The 21424-nt window shown below is 36.2% G+C and overlaps 1 protein-coding gene across 1 annotated transcript in view; it reads right to left on the reverse strand.

Moving 5' to 3' along the window:
- Positions 1 to 21424, reverse strand: part of CSMD1 (CUB and Sushi multiple domains 1) — a 2598423-nt gene that overhangs the window by 138579 nt on the left and 2438420 nt on the right. Inside the window, exon 51 of the mRNA XM_072634370.1 lies at positions 8240 to 8434. Within this exon, the coding sequence (XP_072490471.1) occupies positions 8240 to 8434 (195 nt within the window). The remainder of the gene's footprint in view (positions 1 to 8239; positions 8435 to 21424) is intronic.

Consider the following 21424-nt stretch of genomic DNA (forward strand, 5'->3'; position numbering starts at 1 on the left):
AAACAATTATTTAATGTAGAAGTTTATCTGATGTAAATTAATTGTCACAAGGAGACCTAAAGATCCTAAAATTTGTCTCCGTAAATATGTGACTTACTCATCAGGTAGGGAGATATGAGATAGGGTAACCAAGAATAACAACATTTCAAAATGCAAACTTATTTGCAAAACATTGCAAAGAAAGATGCAATACTTCACCAAACAGAAAAAAGCAGCAGAGGGTAAAACCAATTTAAAGAAAACTTAGTTGGCTCAGCTAAGCAAAGTTATCTAAAGAGTACTGAAGGACAAAACTAGGAGGATAAATAAACAAAAGAAAAGTGGAAATGATCTACACAGATTTTTACACCAATTTTTTTTCAACATGACTGATAGTGTACACATCACAGTTGGATCCTTAACTAATTATTGTTCCAAATATAGTGTTATTGTAGAAAAAGTAGAAATAGCACTAAAGAGCTCAACAGATGAAAATATAGCTTAGGAGATATAGGCTAGAAGAAATCAACTCATAAGATATCTCAAGGAGAAAATATGAAAGATGTAACGGAAAAAAATAGACCTTTTCAATACCAAAAAGTATGACTGAATAAGCATCAACAATTATGTCATGCCTATGTTCCTACTGTCAACATCATGACATGCAGTCAGCTGGACAACCTTTAGGACTCAGACATCAATATGCATCACGTGTATTGCCTGTGTCAAATTGCTTGCCTTTTCAAAGAGTGGGGGGAGGGTACAGAAGGAGGGAGAGAATTTGGAACTCAAAATTTGAATAAAGAAGAATGTTAAAAATTGTTTTTAACATGGATTTGGGGGAAAATAGAATATTAAATTTAAATAAAAAAATATGTAAACATGTACACACACACACATGTATCTTGTGCAGACAATTCCAAAGGACAACGAGTAGGGCTAAGAATTAAACCAGAAGAAAACAGGTGTATGGAAATGCAAAACCTTTGTAAAGCTACTTCAATGACCTCAAACTTCTCTCAGAAATACATACCTATCCTTTTACTGCCATCATTGTACCAAAATTGTTGTGTGGCTACGAGGCATCAAACAATATTTTTTTTGAAGTATGTTTAAAGTGACCTTTCAACTAGAAAGCAACAAAGAGTTATATGGTATCTTCACTGTAGCCTCAAAATAGAAATTGACTCTAATATTTCAAGCCTGCATTATTAAGAAGGTTGTCATGGCACTGATATATACATGGAGGTCAGGAGGCATGGGTCTGAGATTGGTTAGTATGGAGGATGACATAGTATAATTTTATGGGTCTCTGACTTTCTTTTGCTTAAAGATTTAAATGGACTAATCTGTAGAGAATATAGATTAGAATTTGTCAGGAGACCAATGACTAGTCAAATAAATTCCACAACCAACTCAGGAAATATGCCACGCTTATTATAGCAGAAACTATTGAAAATTAACCCAAAGTAGACAGTAGAAGACACCTTGTATTAAATGCAAATTAACTCACAAAGTCTGTCCTCCTATCATTTTATTCCTAAGTATACAACTGACCTTCTTTGAAACTTTCACACGTCTAGCATATCTTTCTTGATATTTGGCAAACAGGAATATAGTGTTCAAGGTACAGTTACATTATGATTCAAATTTCAGTTGATCACATGGTTTGTGTACAGTTACAATAATATGGAAAAAATAAGGATGTAAAATCAAAAAGGTAGTATGTTTTCAGAACATCTAGAGGTGGTTGGCATAGGAAAATCATTTAGTCTAATGCTGAAAGGGGAATGTTAAAAAAAAAAATCCTCCCCAGTTGTTGTTCTCATTAACACTTTAATTAGCCACACATAATATTTTAATGTGTGATTATATAGGTCTGAGGCCCAATGCAAAATATAAATCTTCAATTATACTTTTATGAATGTCATACAAAATGCAGCTGTTTTGTACGTTTCTTGTTGAGTTAAACAAAACTGAGGATTTTGTATCACTGTCTGCAGATACTAACCATTTCCCTTTGATGCTTGAGAGTCAAGGCAAAGTAAAACTCAACAGGCACTAATCGTTTGATGATGATAAAGATGAAAATGTGGCAATGACGATGATTATGATGCTGCTAAAGATGATGATGATAATGATGATGTTGATGAATGACAAATTATTCCAACGGAATTATACTCAATCACATTACAGAAGAAGTCTATTCCATTTTCTGGCAATTTTAGGATATTTAGTCAATCTAGATGATTTAAGCAATAGTATTTTTAAATTTCTAAGCTATATCTAAAATACTTATATGAATGGTCCTCTTTTCACCCGAAATTCATATAATACCATGGTTGACTTCAGTTAAATAGATAAAGTAAAATAACGGTTTTCCTTAGGACACTTGGTTCCCCATATTCATGAGTCTGATTCTGGAAGACCCAAAGGCCTTCATTTCACTAAGGCTAACAGAGAATCCAATCACAATTGATTGGACATAAATCCTGTGCTTTGGTAATTACTGGGGATGCTGAACTGTTATTGTACTCTGTTTTGTATAGACTAGTGATAATGTTGTAACGCTTACCAAAGCCAAATGTCGATGAATTTAAATAGACTCTAGATTTATACAATTTATTATGAACTTTTCATTAAGCCTTTTCTCAAACATAACATGAACTTCACCTTGAAGTATGTTAATTTTTTTTTTTTTTGGCACAATTGTAGGCTGTATTTAAGATAATTGGATCCTGTTTTGAAATTTGGATACTGTATTAAATAACAATATAGAAAAATTAAATTGAAACTGTTACTTTTTTTCTTTCCCTTACATGTGTCTGCACACCTTTAGTGATATTCTGACAATAGGCTCATTATATTTTTGCATCTTTTCCCCCTTTCTGATGGATAAAAATATCCCAGTAACTATTTTTTTCAAGCATGTCTTCTAATGATGTAAATAAAGTTTCCTGGTTTGTGAAAACGGGCTGTTTTATCAAAGCTTTCAGCAGCTGGATAATGAGATTACATACTTGGGGATGTATGTGTGTGTTCTGGAAACACAACTAACTAGAATATGACAATCACAGGACTGATTTGGAAATGCCAGTATAATTGAAAAGGACATCCAAGAATAATAACTGCTAAAAAAAAGAAACAGAAATCTTTGTTTCCTCTTTCCTTCATATTTTTGCAAATTATACTGATTTGTTTCCTTCCTCTCCTAATCCAAATGAATTCAATACTCATGCATGATCGGTTCGTAGGTAACTTCCAATTAACTTTCTGTTAAGATTGCTTCTCCAATTTTTGTTTATATACTATCCTAAGGGGTAATCTAATTTCATTAACTGTAGTATCTTCTGAGTTGCTTAGAACACGGAATTATAATATTGTACAGGAGAAGGAAAAGGTTGTATGTGCTTATTTTCTTTATTTTTAGAAATCATACTATGACTCACATTCTCCCTCAGGACTATAAAGTTAGAAATTCAAGAGAGGAAGCTAGGTATTATTTTAGGCTAAAACACAGATTTCTACTACCATAGATCTTACCTGTGTATAATATTATACAATCATAGATCTGGAGCTAGAAAGACCCTTAAAGAACATCTATTCCAATCCCCTTATTTTATAGATGAGGAAACTGAAGTACAGCAAGATTGTGTTGCTATTTATGATTCCAGAGGACTGATGATGAAACATACATTACAGAGAAGTGATAGATGTAGAGTACAGAATAAGACAGTTTTTTGTGTACAGCCAATGAGGAAATTTGTCTTGCTTGACTTTTCATATTTGTTATAAGTATATTTTTTTATTTCACTGGGGCATGGTGGAGAAACATGTACATGTATGTGTGTATATCTATATAGGTGAGAGAGAGAGAGAGAGAGAGAGAGAGAGAGAGAGAACAAGAGAACTGAGGAATGCTACAGATCTGAAATGTTATATGCACTTTCAGATATGATCAATGCATTAATATCTACTTTATTTTAAATGGATCTCTTAGAAAAATGGGAGTAATTTGTTAATATCTTGATGTAAAACAAAACATATCATAAAACATCAAAAAATAAAAAGATTCCTTGTCTTGCCTAAGATCACTGAGACATCAAGTAGCAAAGCTGGGATTGAATTTAGGTCTGCTGTTCTGTGTAATCTTTCCACTGATCAGTTTCTTAATCCATGTGCAGTGTGCATGTGTATTGTTGATGTTTCTGTTGTTTAAAATAAGGATTTACGAACCATTTATAATGTACTAGGTGCTCTTCTAAGTTCTGGAAATGCAAAAACAAGACTGAAAAAGTCCCTGCCTTGAAGAAGTTTACATTATATTAAAGGCAAACAGCAGGGACACAGATAAATAACTGCAAATTAAATTTAAAGCAACTTAAGGGACACTCGAGGATGACAATCACAGTCTCTGGTAAGGTAGTACTTGAGCTAATGGAGGAAGCTAGTGATTCCAACAGCAGGGAGGGGAAAGAAAACAATCCAGTTTGGCTAAATATAGAGGGGATGAAAAGGAATCATGTCTAATTAGAAGAAAAGTTGAAAAAAAAATGAAAATCTGGGTGGATTAGTTAGACCTATATTAAAAAGAAATATTAACTGCAAAACAACAATTTTTGTTGTTCAGTCATGGTAAGAGTCATGTCCAACTCTTCATGACACCATTTTGTGAATTTCTTGGAAAAGATAGCAGAGAGGTTTGCCATTTTCTTCTCCAGGTCATTTATAGATGAGGAAACTGGGGAAATCAGTTTGAAGTGACATGTCTCCGAGTCACACAGGTAGCAAGTGTCTGAGGCCAGATGTGAACTCATGAAGATGAGTATTCCTGATTTCAAGCCCAGTGCTTTCTCTGCTGTACCACCTCACTGCCACAGACTTTGCAAGTTCATACTTTTTTCGTAGATGGATTAGAGTACAATTTGACCTTCTTTAGTATATGCTTTAGAAATGTTGATGTAATAGTTACATGCAGTATGGATTGGAGGGAGGAGATACTTGAGACAGTAAAAAATGGGTTACTGCAAGTGAGAAATGATAAGGTCCTAAAAACAGGTCAGTGGCTGTGTAATTAGATGGACAGAACAGATGTTATAGATTCCATGGAAGGAGAATTATAATACATGAAAACTGACTAGACAAAAGTGAAAGAGAGAATAAACAGTTAAGGATGATTCCAAGGCTATGAAATGGGCTTACTAGATGGACGGTGGCATCCTTGACTTCTGTCCACTATAGTCACCAATGAAATTAGGAGGAGAGTATTCCAGGAGGAAAGATAATATGTGTGACTAGAGAGTTGGAGAGGAAGAGGAAGACACAGAAGGCATGGTGAGAGACAAAGAGACAGGAGGAGGAGGATACAAAGAAGAAATAAAAAGAGGAAGAGGAAAACAAAAAAGGACCAAGAGAGTTAGGGAGAAGGGGAGAAAGGGATCAAAGATCAACTTTTACTACTGAACAATTTGACACAGGGCTTGGCTAGGTAATGGCCCTTCTTTAGGATAATATAAACTTACAGATCCCATTAAATGAAAAACCTTATTAACTTATAACAAGATCAGGATTTAGTCAGTGTTCCTCACAACTGTGCATTGGATACAAACCATATTATGCTTACTAATCAACTTATTCACTCATACTGTACATATTCTAGAATTAAAATAATTATAATTATACTGGATCTGTGAATTCGCTGGTATTAGAAACTACCAGTGAAGGAACTTCCTCTACTCTCTACCAATTAACCCATGCTTTTCAAGTTACAGTCTTCTAGTGTTTACTAGGGCACTGAGAAGTAAAGTCAACAAGCTTTCATAAGCTTCCACTATGTGCTGAACATTGTGCTAAGCACTGGGGATACAAAGAAAGGCAAAAAACAATTTCTCCTCCCAAGGAACTTACAGTCAAATCAGGAAGATAACATGAAAACAATCATATGCAATGAAGATATACTGAAGAAAATTTGTAAACAATCTCAGAGGAAAGACTAAGATTGAGGAAGACTGTGGACAACTTCATGCTTAAGATGAGACTTCAGCTGAGATGTGCAGAAAGTCAGGGAAACCAGGAGTTAGAAATGAGGAGAAAGAGATTCCCACATGTGGAGACAGCCAGTGAAAATGAACAAATTCAGAAAATGGAGTGTCTTGTTGGGAATAACAGTAAGGACAGTGTTTAGATCCCAGAATATGTGGAGGAATATAAAGTTTAAAAAGACTGTAAAGACAGGAAGGTGCCAAGCTATGAAGGGTTTTAAAAGTCAAACAGACTTTTAAATTTTAAATTTTGCCTCCTTATTTGTTTCTGAAGGCAATACGGAGATACCAGAGTTTAGTGAATAAGGTGATGTCCTGGTTAGGACTGTAATTTAGGAAGATCAATTTGACAGCTGAGTGGAGGATAGATTCTACTGGGCAGAGATTTGAGGCAGGGAGACTAAACAACAGACTCTGGCAATAGTATAGACCCAAGGCGATGAAGACCTGCATCAGCCCAGTAAAAGTATTAGAAGAGAGAATGAGATATATACTACATAGAAACGAAAGGATTTAGCAGTTGATTAGACAGGGGTGAGGTGATAGTGAGGAGTAGAGGATGACAACTAGCTTGCAAGATTAGGTGACTGTTAGGCAAATCACTTAACTCCTCAGTGTTCCAGTCAACTCTTTAAGCCCTTGGGGGAAAAAAAACAGTTCTCATATAGTATAACTTTGTGAACTCTTTGACGTGGCACCATCATTGTCACCGACACAGGAAGCCATTTGTGAGCCTAAGGTCACAAGCACAATCTCTATTGTTCTTTCTCAGTGGACACATATGATTGTCACCTTAAAACATTCTTTAAAACAGCTTCTTATGGTATTTGTTGTTCAGTCATATCTGACTCTTTGTGACCCCATTTGTAGTTTTCTTGGCAAAGATACTATAAGATACTATATATTTCCTTTTCTGGTTCATTTTATAAGTGAGGCACTGAGACAAATGGGGTTAAGTGACTGCCCAGGGTCACACAGAGAGCAAGTGGCTGAGGTCACATTTGAATTCAGTGCTTCCTGACTCTAAGATTGGTGCTGTAGCTAATTCACCACCTACCTGCCCTACCCCTCATTTTATTAGTGGGAATTACACCTATTCTGAAGTTATACCTAACCCTCTTAGCCCCAATTAGTTTCTGCTCTCTTTCTAATCCTGAAGTTCTGACACAAGGCAGTGGCATCAGAAAGAATCAATGCAGGGTCTAAGGAATACTGGAGCTAGTTGCATTGGTCCAGGTTCCTCTTTAGCTCTTAAGAGGATTTTCCTGAATAACCTGAGTCTTATGATCAAAGTTTCTGAATAAAGGGTAGAGTAGAAGTTGAGAAAAAGGAAAATCTTTTACCTCTAATGTCCTCCTATACCTCTTTCTATCAGGTAAATGCCCACACTTGACAATTCAGGAGTCTATCCCTCTTTTCCCTTCTCTTCATCTTTTCCACACAGCTTATATTCACACATACATACCACAGCACTTTAAGAATCAATAGCTCTGAACCTTTGGCTTTGTACTTTGCAATATTCCAATTATAATTTAGATGTTTGCTGTTTGACTAATAACAGCCTAACTGATATTTTTATAGAGGATATTATTTGCTGTAATTTAATGATGTGTTCATAATATATATATAAATCATACTTAGTTTACAACTATTATTTCTGACATATTCATTGTCTGAGCTTCTAATTTTGTACATAAGAACATAATCTTGTTCAAGAATTTGTTATTAGAGATAAAAGTATCTTCTGCATAAATATTATCTCCCTAGATTATAATTGGTTCTAAAAGAGTCAGAGTAAGACATAAATATTATCAACAACGTAATTGCTAGACAAGAGTGAATAATATACTTGCTTGATGCTTCATTGAAAACTTTTGACTGTTGTATTAATCTATTATATTCTTTGAGATTTTGAAAATGTTTATTAACAAAGAGAAAAATAATCATTAAAACTGATTTGTAATCTAATCTAACAAAACAATCATTCAAATAGTACATGTATGTGTTGTCTAAGCATCTAAAGACATACCAATAGAAGTAACATTGTGTATGACCTAGAGAATAATGTCAAAAGAATTAGATTTATTTTCCCTTTATAGTAATAAGATGGTAAAAGTAACCTATTAGCTTTAAAACAAGCATATTTTTACTTTCAGTAATGATCTCTAAAATATATATCAGCAAGTACAGTCAATTTGGGAAACCAGCTTATTACTTACCCTTACAACTTGGCCTTTCATCTCCTACACTCCATGTTCCATTAGATTGGCACTGTATGAGTCTTTGACCATTTAAATAATAACCAGGGCTGCAACTCAGTACAACTTGAGCTCCATACTCATTCACTGATCCAGAGACCAGTCTCCAGATAACATGCTCTGAAAGTTGGGTCTCAATACTAGGGCAAATCACCGCTAGGAAGGAAAAAAAGAAGAAAATTTGAACACTCATACTTTTTCTGAAAAAATCACTTCAGAGGAAATAAATTATTGTTTTAGTCTTAAGTGTTCCTGTTCCATAAAACTTAAAATGCTAGGAACAGTTTTAACAAAATCCACGCTATTTCAGCATTTAACAGATTTGCCAAGGCAGTAGATAAATGTTTATGATAAATGTTGGAACATGCACATTAGAGAATCACAAAATTTTAGAACTAGGAGAGAGTCACAAAATAATCTTGCCCAATGCTCTCACTTTACAGATGAGTACACTGAAATGCAAAAGGGGTAACATGGTTAGCCAGTTCTACAGTCAGGAACAGAACTCAGGTGTCCCTACTTGAGTGTTTTTTATGCTGAGTGGTCATATTTTAAGATGAGCACACTGTGGGAACGGATTGTATTTTATATTTTTTTTCTCCAGAGCAATAAGTACAGTGCTGGACACATAGATGATTTTTACTGATGAAATAAACTGAGTCAAAAAACCCTATCTTTCCTACCTAACTTCACATCACTTCCTTTCATGAATTCTTTGTTCCAACAAAACTGGACTCAGTGATTTCTTGAACTTGACACTCCATTTCCCAATCTAAAATCTCTGCCAATGGAGTAATCTACCTCACCTCTTTCTATTTTGTACTTTTTCAACATTTGTGCCTCTTAGGAGTCTCATCTTCCTTAAAAGACTAAGCTCTGGTGTCATTTCTTTTCTAAATGCATTCCTGATTTTCACACCCCATCAACAATTCTTAGTATTCTCTCTCTTCAAATTATCTTGCATTTATTTATCTGTTTATACACTGTGTCTTATCAATAGAACAAAAGCTCCTTAGGGCAGAGACACTTTGGTTTTGACTTTGCATGTCCTGGCAGAGCACAGGTATTTATGTTTGTTGAAATAAACTAAATAAATGACCTTCAAGGAATAAATGTATTAAAATCCAAAGAACTTTCACCTCACTAGTCTCAGTTTAATGCAGTCAATCAATCCATCAACAAAAATTTATTAATTACCTATGTGCCAGGCACTGTGCAAAATTCTGGGGATACAAAAAGGGAGAAAGCACAAGAGAGGAGTAAACCCGCAAGGAGTTTACAGTCTAATAAGGGAGACAACATGCAAACAAATATATAAAACAAAACCATATAAAGGATAAATAGGAAATAATTATAAGAAGGAAGACGTTGAAATTAAGGGGAATTGGGTAAGGCTTCCTGTAGAAGGTGTAATTTTAGTTGAAAGTTAAAGGAAGCCAGGGAGGTCAGTAGTCAGAGTGAAGGAGAGAGAATGTTCCAAACATGGGGGATAGAGAAAATTCCCACATGTCAGAGATGGAGCATTTTGTTTGTGGATTAAACCAGAGGCCAGTCACTGGATAAAGGAGTATGTGTTGGGGAGAAAGGATGGTTGTCCTTCATTCTTGAAGAGGACCAAAATGACATCACTATGATATACTTAAGTTTCAATGCATCCAACTGTGGCTGATGAGACCGTATGAGCTTAGAATGCTTTACCACAGATCAGGCAAATAGTCCATGTGAACTTTTGGGGTAGCTACTCTAAATTTGTGCATCTTGCATTTCCTTTTAGCTGTTTCAATTCTACTTTGTTCACACAGAACAGCACCTTCTCTGATATGGGCATTCCATGCTGAGCGGTCCTGTGCCAGTGTCTCCCATGTCACACAATCAAGTCTAAAGTTCTTGAGAGAGACTTTGAGAGTGTCCTTGTATTGCTTCTTCTGACCACCATGTGATCGGCTGCCCTAAGTGAGTCCTCCATAACATAATCTTTTTGGCAAATGTACAACTTGTATTTGAACAATGTGGTTAGCCCATCGGAGTTGCACTCTCCAAAGCATAGTTTTGAATACTTGGTAGTTTAGTTTAAGTAAAGATTTCAGTGTCTGGTACCTTATCGTTTTCTTCAAAATCTTTCCAATACAATTAAAATGGAAGTGATTCAGTTTCCTGGCATTAGTAGGCCATCCAGGTTTCACAGGCATACAATAATGAGGTCAGCATAAGAGTTCTGTAGACCTTCAGTTTGGTAGTCAGTCCAATACCTCTTCTATCCCATACTTTTCTTCAGAGCCTCCAAAACACTGAGCTAGCTTTGGCAATGTGCGTGTCAACCTCATCATTAATGTGTAGATCCCTGGAAAGTATACTACCAAGATAAATGAACTTATCCACAGCATTCAAAATTTCTCTATCTGCTATAACTGATGGTTCCACAGATGGAGGTACAAGAAGACTGAAATGATACCAGGGGACTGGGCTATGAAGATTTTTGAGCTCCAGATTTAGCGTTTGGTATTTGCTACTGGATGCAATAGGAAACCACTGGAGTTCACTGAATAGAATGTGGTGATATAAGGCCTACATTGTAGGAAAATTACTTTAGTAGTTCAATGAAGGACAGATTGGAGTACAAAGAGACTTCAAGCAGATAGAACCACCAGTAGGTTATTGCAGTAATCAAGGTAAGGTAATGAGAGTCTGTACTGCCAAAACAGAGGAGGAAAGAAGGCATATTCAAGACAGGCTGCAAAAGGTGAAATCAGCAGGTCTTGGCAACAGCATGGATATAAAGGGTGAGAGATAGCAAAGAATTCAGGATCTTTCTTCATCAGCACATGGGTGGACATAAAGGTGATTCAATGCTTAGGCTTGGCTGAGCTTTACTGAGACATGATAAGAAGGCTAGTGATTCAAGAGGAAAAGACAGTGTAGAGTTCAATTGGTTCACCAAGAAGACAAGGTGGAGAGGAGTGAGGGCTTCTACAGGGGTGATGGCCTCAAAGAGAATTGAGGTATCAAAACATTAGAAGTTATCAGATGGCTGAAGAATGCAAGGGAAGACAAAGGGAGAGGTAGAAAGCCAATAGATTTTGGTCAGATTAGGAGATTTCAAAATTACTGATCATGGAGTTGGTACATTTGTGAGTTATGGCAAGATCAAGGTTATGATCATAGAGTGTAACATCATTGTGTTGTTATTATTAAGTGTTAAACAGCTAGTAAGTTTTACCCAAAAACTATGATGTTCTAACATTCTAACATAACATCAAAGGGTTTGAATGAAAAATTCAACACATGCATATACATAGTATGTGTTAATTATTCTAAAGTTGTATCTTTTATAATTGAATCTTTTAGGGCAACATTTAATCAAAATCCTAGTTAGTTATTGCCTTGTGATATGAAGTTGTCCTTATAGCTCTTTGAAAGCCATGAAATGGAGGGAAAATTCTGCCAGGTAGGTCTTAGAGTAAGCTGGGAATGCTTTAAGTATATACTTGTGATATTCTGTATGTGTACACACATATATACACATGTATACATACATGCATGCACAGACATGAAACCCATCACCAGGTGGGTCGCAGGGAGATGAATTGTTTGGCTCATCCCAGTCTCAAAGATCATCAACTCAACTGCAGAGTGGTTGCAATTTGCAGTGGCTGAAAAAAATTCAAATCCTTGAAGTATTGGATGATTTTAGAGATGAAGAGCATGGGATTATAGGATCACAGAGCTGTAATTGAGAGGGACCTTAGAGGCAATGAATCAAAACCCTTCATTTTTTATGTAGCTCTTAGAATAATACTGTCAATCTCAGTGAAATCTCAGCCCACAAAACTGGGTTTCTTAGTAAATTAGCCAGCAACTCCACACTTCATAAATCAAAGATTTCAATCCTTTTTACACTTGGTAGATAGTCTTGGCTGAAAAATAAAAAAAAAACAAACACAGCACCTTGTGGCTTCTTGGTGTGAGATACTGAGAACTTTCTTATGCTGATCCTTTAATGCTGAATGTACTTCACCATCCTATATTCAATCCTTTGTGCTCCTTTGGCATTATCAAAATTCAGGGTTGCCTCCCTGAGTTGGTGTGAGATCAGAACTTTAGTCAAGTCTGGTAAAATTAACTGAAGAATTAAACAGGTAGGTGGTATAGTGATTAGAAGGCTGGATTTGAAGTGAGTTCAAATCAAGTCTCAGACAGTTACTAGCCATGTAATCCAAGAAAATCACTTCGTTTTTCTACAGGCATTACACAGTTGTTGGGGATCTACAATACTCTCTAGCTCTTTTCTACTACCAAACATGTTGTTATGAATATTTGGTTGTATATGGGGCCTTTCTTTTATCTCAGTGGAGTACATCTCAACCAAAGGGATAGACATCTCAACCAAAAGGCATGGACATGTTAATCATTTTTCTAATTCCAGAATAAATTATTATTTAATCACTTTCTTCCAGAAAGGCTGGACCAATTAGCAGTTCTAGTAACAGTTCATAAGTTTTTCTATCTACCACCTCTCCAATAATTTCATCTTTCTTGCATTGTATAATTTTCTAAGCATAAAATGAGACCTTGAAATGTTTTTTTATTTTAATATTTCTTATTATTGGGATTTAGAACCACTTTTGTACATAGTTGCTAAAAGGCTATGATTCTTTGACAATTATTTGTTCATAAGCAGTGACAACTTATCCATTGAGAAATTGTTCTTATTCCTATAGATCTGCACTAGTATCCTACATATCTTTGATACTAAATATTTATCAGTGACATTTGATATATTTTCCCAATTAACATTTTCCTTTTTTACTCTAATTGTATTCATTTTATTCATGCAAAAACTTAAATTTCATGCAATAAAATTTATCTGTTTTATCTTTTATGCTCACCTCTGTGCCTTGCTTGGTCAAACTTCCTCTAACTACAGCTGTGAAAAGGAATCTGATTTGTTTTTTGTTTGTTTTGTTTGTTTCATCTTTGATATTCAGATCACACATCCATTTAAGGTTTATTCTGTAATATGTAATTCTGGAATAATGTTTATTCTGTAATAAAGTTAATTCTGTAATATTCTGTAAGATGTTGGTCTAAACATAAATTATACCAAATTGATTTCCAATTTTCATAGCAGTTCTTATGGTATTGTTACTTTTCTAATAGATTCCACTGATTTCTTTTATACTTTGTTAACCAGCACAAAAATAATTTTATTATTATTGATTTATAATAGAATTTGAGGCCTAAAGTATATTTTCCCCAAAATTACGATTTTTAAAAGTATATCCCTTGAGATTTGCGATGTTTAGTTTCTTCAAGTGATTTTTGCTCTCATTTTGTCTTATCTCTACAAAATATGTCTTTGTAGTCTGACTGGCATAGCACTAAATCTACAAATTACTTTAGACGATGTCATAATTTTTATGTTGGCATAGTCTAGCCATGAGCACTAAGTATCCCTCTCATTATTTAAATCATTTTTCCCACTTTTTTGAAGGGTGTTTTGCATTAATACTTTTGAAAGTGACATAAATAGAATTAGAATTTGTCAGCCAAAGTATTGGCAAAAACAAGGCAAGAAGTTCAGTGATTTAAAACTCAATAATTAGCCAGTCCAGACACCTGGCCAAATAGATTGCCAGGCCAAATGGAAGGAGATGACCAAGTAGTTCCAAAGCAATTTTAAAAAGACATTCATCTTTCCTTGGCTTCACCTCAAACTCTGTGAGGAGATTTGAAAAAATGCCTCATTTCAAAAAGGTTCAGATTATGTCCTGTAACCTTGAAAAAAAAAAAAAAATCTAGTGAAAAAAATTTCTCTCGATTTGATAAGCAGCTCATCTAGCCATAAGACAAAGCTACCTTCTTGTTGCAGTACATTTGATAGCAGCACATCAGAGGTAGCTCATATGCTAAACACAGTCTTGGTACTTAATCAAATAAATAACACAACATAAAAATATTTAAGATCAGAAAACTGGAACCTAGAAATGAACAAATAGTGCAGAGGAGCCACAAACACATTTTATTTAACCTGTGAATTCCACTATGATATTTGAGTGTTCCATCTATACAATTTAACTTAAGGAATACTGGCTTTTCATTTAACAATGAATGATTTTGATTTATTAGGTTTCTTTCAGTCAGTGTCAAAAGCAAAATGCTAACAGATCCTTTCTTTAGCATTTTCAGGTCATGAAGGCATGACCTGAAAAAGCTAACCATGGAAAAGCTAACCTTCCTCCCCTGTTTTCCTCACCCCAATACTATAAACATTTGCTATAAATATTGAATGATAATTAAAACTAGTTTCTGTGCTAAGGATGTTACTGTTTCTTTTTTACACTGATATTTTTCATGAAGCTTCACATAAGTATAATTTATTACCGTTTAATTTAAGTAAATATCACTACATTTGTCAAGTGGTGATCTGTTACAATTGAAATAGAATGATTTAATCATATTGTTTCTAAACTATTCCTATAGATAATTAATTTGGAGAGATTTATCTTAGTATTCTCTGCCAGTAAATCTAGTTGAGGCAAAGAGAACAGGAAGAGAATCTAGTTTTCTGAAAGTTGGAAGAATAGAAATATGACTTGCTAAAAACCAACAAAAACAATGTTTTAATTTATTTAAAAAATATAATAGGTTCAGAGCAGTCTCTGCAATTGGCACTGTGCCCAGTATTTTGATTTGATTTTACACAGGCATTCTTGATTGGTGCTTTAGGAACCACCTTCACAAGTGCTGCAAATTTAAATTAGTCTACTTTGAAGTAACTGTATCGGCTGTACAGAAAATTACTAATAAATAAATAGAGACGAATGTATATACATATGTATATGTGTATATATGTATATATGTATATATGTATATATGTATATATCGCGGCAACAACGTTGTAAAGACAAAGAGCTTTGGAAGACTTAAGAACTTTAAATAATGCAGTGACCAACCACAATTGTAGAGGACTGATGTGGTCATACTACAGAAACACCGATGATGAGCATACAATCAACTTCCTAAAAGAGAGGTGAGGGACTCAGGGTACAGAATGACACAGTTTGTACAGGACAGAAAGACAAGGACAATATGGGGATGTGTTATACTTGACAATATAGAATTATAAGAAGGATTTTGTTTCTCTTTATTTTTTTCCCAATGGGGAGGGGAGGGAGGAAAGGAGAGAAAGAAAATGAATTTTTGTTAATTTAAAAACTAAAGTAAGCAAAATAAAATATATAGTGTTGAAAAAGAGTGCATGGGCAAAACAGGGATAAAGAAGACCACAAAATGTGAAATGGAAATATTTTGGTTATACAAAATTTTAAAAGTTTTTGCACAAAGGCAATGCAGTTAATATAGGAAGCAGTACAGAAAATGGGAGAAAAAATACATACAGTAAGTTTCTCTACCTAATAAAAATCTTACATCCTAGATACATTCAGACCTAAATTTAAATGTTTAAGAATAAACACCATTCCCCAAATGGTCAAAGGATATGAATAGGTAATTTACAAGGGAAGAAGTCCAAGCTATCAGTGATAACACAAATGATCTAAATCAGATTGGTAAAAGTAGTTACAAGGCTAGCCAGAAAATACAATGGGGTGGTGTAGTAGACAGAATATTAGAGAACGCAGAAAGACTGAAGTTAAAATCTTGTCTCAAACACTTATAAGCTGTGTGACCCTGAGCAAATCACTTAACCTCTGTTTTATTTACTTCTGTTTCCTCAATTGTAAAATGGGGATAATAATAACACCTACCTCCCAGGGTTGCTGTGACAATCAAATGAAATAATATCTATAAGGTGCTTGTAAAACATAAAGAACTATACAAATGCTAGCTATCATATTGTTAAGGTACTAATATGCTCTCTTTAAGAAAACATGACCAAAATAGGGAATTGATACCCAGAATAACTAAGGAGCCATTCAAAAAACATTTAGCTATGTTACATTTAAGTATCCTATATGAATTCAAGATATTATGTGAATTACATCTTGAGGTCCAGAAAGAAGTGACAAGATTTGAGTATTGAGCCACTGTCATTGATCTTTGAAAGAACATGAAAATCAAGAGACGTATCACAAAATTAGAGAAGGACATATGTGGTACTGACTTTCAAAGAAATGAAAGAGAATTTGACATCACTTCCCAAGAAAGTATTAGAACAGGTCATTCAAGAAAATGTTTGTTGAACATCTAGAAATGGAAGTGCAATTACAAAGAGCCAGCATAGCCTCATCAAGAACTGGTCATACCAAACTCATCTTGTTTCATTTTTGACAGGATTGTTTACATAGTAGATGATCAGAGTATTATGGATATAATTTAGCTGAATTTTAGAAAAGTTTTTGATGGGTAGAAGATAGAGATGGATTTGATAATAATAGAATCAGATATATTCATAACTAGTAGATTAGTTAGATTCAAAAACAGTTGTTAATGCTTCATTGTTAACAAAGCAGAAACTCTGTTCAGTACTCCAGGTATTTGAGCTTGGTGCTGCAATGCTTAATATTTTTGTCAATGGGGGGGCGGAGCCAAGATGGCGAAGTAGAAAGATGCACATACACATACCTCTGAACCCACAAACCACAGAACGGCAGAGAGGACTAACCCAGGGCGAATTCTGCACCCAGAGACCACGGAATATTGGAGCGAGGGAGATTTCTATTCCGGAGAGACCTGCAAACCTCTCGCGGGGGGACCTTCGTGCCGCGGACCGGACGCCGGGGCGGGAAGAGGAGAGCAGCCCTGCCGCGGCAGCGACACCGTGGGAAAGAGATCCGAGAGGGCTGCGGAACGGAGTCTCCAGCGGCCACGCGGGACCCCACACCCACAGAGGGACCTGCAAACCTCTCGCAAAAGGTCCGTCGCGCTGCAGACACAGTGCCCAGCCCGGACCTGCGCTGCGACGGCGGCCGCGGCTCCGAGAGACAAAGTTCTGAGAGGGATCCGGAGGCAGGATCTTCAGCAGCTGCACGGGCCCCCCACCAACAGGTGACTGACGGGGGTAGGTGAGAGAGTCTCTTTGGCGGGTTGAGAGGGGAGTGGGGTGCCCCCATAGCTCGGGCCCCCCTGGGAGATAGAAGCTGAGAGGCGGCTGCGGACAGGGGCTCCCCAAACGGACGGGAACCTGGATCCATTGTGGAAGGTCTGTGCATAAACCCCCTGAGGGAATTGAGCCAGAGAGGAGGCCCTGCCCCTGACCTCAGCACCTGAACTAAATTTAACACTGAATAACAGCCCTGCCCCCGCCAAAAATCCTAAGGCGGGAAACAGCATTTGAATCTCAGTCCCCAAACGCTGGCTGGGAGGACCAGGAGGCAAGGTGGGTGTGAGGAGAACATTCAGAGGTCAGGCCACTAGGTGGAGACAATGCCAAGAAAAGGGAAAAGAAATAAAACTATTGAAGGGTACTTTATCGGAGAAAAAAAACTTCCTCCCTTCCTTTCTGATGGGGAGGAGCAATGCTTGCCATCAGGCAAAGACATAGAAATTGAGGATCCTGTGTCCCAGCCCACCCAATGGGCTCGGGCCATGGAAGAGCTCAAGAGGAATTTTGAAAATCAAGTTAGAGAGATGGAGGAAAGACTGGGAAGGGAAATGAGAGGGATAAGGGAGAAGCATGAAAAACAGATCAGCTCCCTGCTAAAGGAGAACCAAAAAAATCTTGAAGAAATTGGCACCTTGAGAACTAGCCTAACTCAGCTGGCAAGGGAGGTGCAAGGGGCCAGTGAGGAGAAGAATGCTTTCAAAAGCAGAATTAACCAAATGGAAAAGGAGATTCAAAAGCTTACTGAAGAAAATAGATCTCTCAAATCTGGAATGGTACAGATGGAAGCTTTGGACTTTTCGAGAAAGACAGATATCTCAGAACATACCGTGCAGATTCGAAAAATGGAAGATAATGTGAAATATCTTATTGGAAAAACAACTGACCTGGAAAATAGAATCAGGAGAGACAATGTAAAAATTCTGGGACTACCTGAAAACCATGATCAAAAGAAGAGCGTAGACATCATCCTCCACGAAATTATCAAGGAAAACTGCCCTGAGATTCTAGAACCAGAAGGCAAAATAAATATTCAAGGAATCCGCAGAACACCGCATGAAAGAGATCCAAAAAGAGAAACTCCTAGGAGCATTGTGGCCAAATTCCAGAATTCCCAGGTGAAGGAGAAAATATTGTAAGCAGCTAGAAAGAAACAATTCAAGTATTGTGGAAATACAATCAGGATAGCACAAGATCTGGCACCTTCTACATTAAGGGATAGAAGGGAATGGAATAGGATATTCCAGAAGTCAAAGGAACTAGGACTGAAGCCAAGAATCACCTACCCAGCAAAACTGAGTATAATACTTCAGGAGAAAAAATGGTCTTTCAATGAAATAGAAGACTTTCAAATTTTCCTGATGAAAAGACCAGAGCTGGAAAGAAAATTTGACTTTCTAACACAAGAATGAAGAGAACCATGAAAAGGCGAACAGCAAAGAGAAATCATAAGGGACTTACTAAAGCTGAACTGTTTACATTCCTACATGGAAAGACAATATTTATAACTCTTGAAACATTTCAGTATCTGAGCACTGGGTGGGAGTACACACACACACACATGCACACACGCACACATACATAGAGACAGAATGCACAGAGTGAATTGAAGAGGATGGGATCATATACTAAAAAAAAAAAAATGAAATCAAGCAGCGAGAGAATAATATTGGGAGGAGAAAGGGAGAAGTTATACGGGGCAAATTATCTCTCATAAAAGAGGCAAGCAAAAGACTTATGAGTGGTGGGATAAAGAGGGGAGGCAAGAGAAAAACATGAGGTCTACTCTCATCACATTCCACTAAAGGAAAGAATATAATGCACACTCATTCTGATAGGAAAAACTATCTCATAATACAGGAGAGTGGGGGACAGGGGCACAAGCAGGGTGGGGGGGAGGATGGAGGGGAGGGCATGGGGAGGAAAATGCAATACGAGGTCGACACTCATGGGGAGGGAAAGGACCATAAGAAAATAGAAGTAATGGGGGACAGGACAGGATGGAGGGAAATATAGTTAGTCTTATACAACACAACTAGTATGGAAATCATTTGCAAAACTAAACAGATATGGCTTATATTGAATTGCCTGTCTTCCAAGGGGAAGGGGCGGAGAGGGAGGGAGCCAAAGAAGTTGGAACTCAAAGTGTTAGGACCAAATGTAATGTTCTTACCACTGGGTAACAAGAAACACAGGTTAAGGGGTCAAGAAAGCTATCTGGCCCTACAGGACAAAAGAGAAGATGGAGACAAGGGCAGGGAGAGAGGATAGAGGAGAGAGCAGATAGGTCACAGGGGCAATCAGAAAACTTGGGTCTGGGGTGGGGGAGGGGGAAAAAAGGGGAGAAAATTTGTAACCCAAAATTGTGTGAAAATAAATGTTAAAAGTTTAATAAATAAATATATATATATAAAATAAAAAATAAAAATAAAAAAACCAAGTTCAAAAAAAAAAAATATTTTTGTCAATGAATTGAACAAAAGCACAGACGATATATGTCACAAAGATGGGAGGGATAGTTACACTGGATAATAGTCAAGATCCAAAAGCATCTTGACTGGCTAGAGTATTGGGCAGAATATGACTAGATGAAAATCAGTAGGCATAAATGTAAAGTCTTGCACTCGAGTGCAAAAAGCCAGTCTATTCAGTCTAATATGGGGAAGGTAGGGATAGAAAAGAGGGGTTTTTTTTCTGTAAAAGATCTTGGGATTTTAGTAGACTTCAAACTCAATAAGTCATGTAGCAGCCACAAAAGTTAACATGATCTTGGGATACATTGAGAGTACAGCTTCAAGGAATGTGAACTATCTGTTCACATCTTGAGTATTGAGATCAATTCTGAGCACCATGCTTTAAGGAGGACATGACAGACTAGAGATAGTCCAGAAGAAAGCAAGTAGAATAGAAATAGAAAAGCAAATATCATGAGTTCATGATATTTGACAACTGGCTGAAGAAAAAGATAACTCATGAAAGACAATAGCTGTATTTAAACATCTGTAGGGTTGTCATGTAGAGGAGGGATTAGGTCTTATCCTTTTAGTCTCAGAAGGCAGAAACAGGAGCACTAGATAAAAGCTGAAAAGAAGTAAATTTAAGCTTGATATCAGTAAATAATATCTTAAAAGTCAGAGCTGCTCCAAAAACTAATGGTTGTTCTAAGAAGTGATAGATTCTTCCTCCTTAGAGACCTTAAGCAGAAAAAAGATGATTACATGTTCAGTATGTAGTAAAGTAATTCTTATTTTTTTCAGGTGTGGATTGGACTAGATGATGATCAAAGTCTCTCTCAATTCTCAAATTCTGTGATTGAAAAAAACAATTCCATTTATTTTTAGTTTATTTAGAATATGTTTTCCAACCATGGCTGCTATATCAAAGTATTTTCTTAATGCAGATTTGGAAATGGCAAAGAAGATAGGACAATGCCCATTTCATTAAAAAAAATAAATAAACAAAAGAAATATTTGAAACACAAGAAGCTCCTAAACTCCATCCTTTCAGGTAACATAATTTGAAGCCAGAAAAGCTATTATCTGTGAAAGTAGGATTAGGCTAATTCTCTCTGGCCCTAGGAAGCAGAAAGTGGAGCAATGGATGGAAGATGAAAAGAAGCAAATTTAAACTTGATGCCAGAAAAAAAAATAATTCCTATTTATCAGAGCTGTCCAAAAGTAGAACAGGCTTTTCTGAATGGTTAAGGATATTCCCTCCTTGAAGATCCTCAGGCAAAAATCAACGATCACTTTGGGAGTTAAGTTCTAGTAGCATTTTGGAGGAAGCGGGCATTGCATCAGATGGAAAACAAGATTCCTTCCAACTCTCAAACTTGTGATTCTTTAACAAGTCCAGTAAAACTTATGTATTGGTACACATTATTCTAGAAATATTACACTACTCATTAATATCGAAGGCTCTAGTTACTACCAATAGAAAATGATTTTGCCTGTTGTGGTAGTTTGTTAGACAGAATATCTGAAAGCAGTCAGCATTCCTAAAATGACAACAGTCTGAAATACTCACAGTTGATGGCAAAAGTTTGGATCCCACTATATGAATGTCTCCTTATTTAGGATTGATCT

This window comes from Notamacropus eugenii, chromosome 1 (assembly GCF_028372415.1).
Source record: "Notamacropus eugenii isolate mMacEug1 chromosome 1, mMacEug1.pri_v2, whole genome shotgun sequence".
NCBI lineage: Eukaryota > Metazoa > Chordata > Mammalia > Diprotodontia > Macropodidae > Notamacropus > Notamacropus eugenii.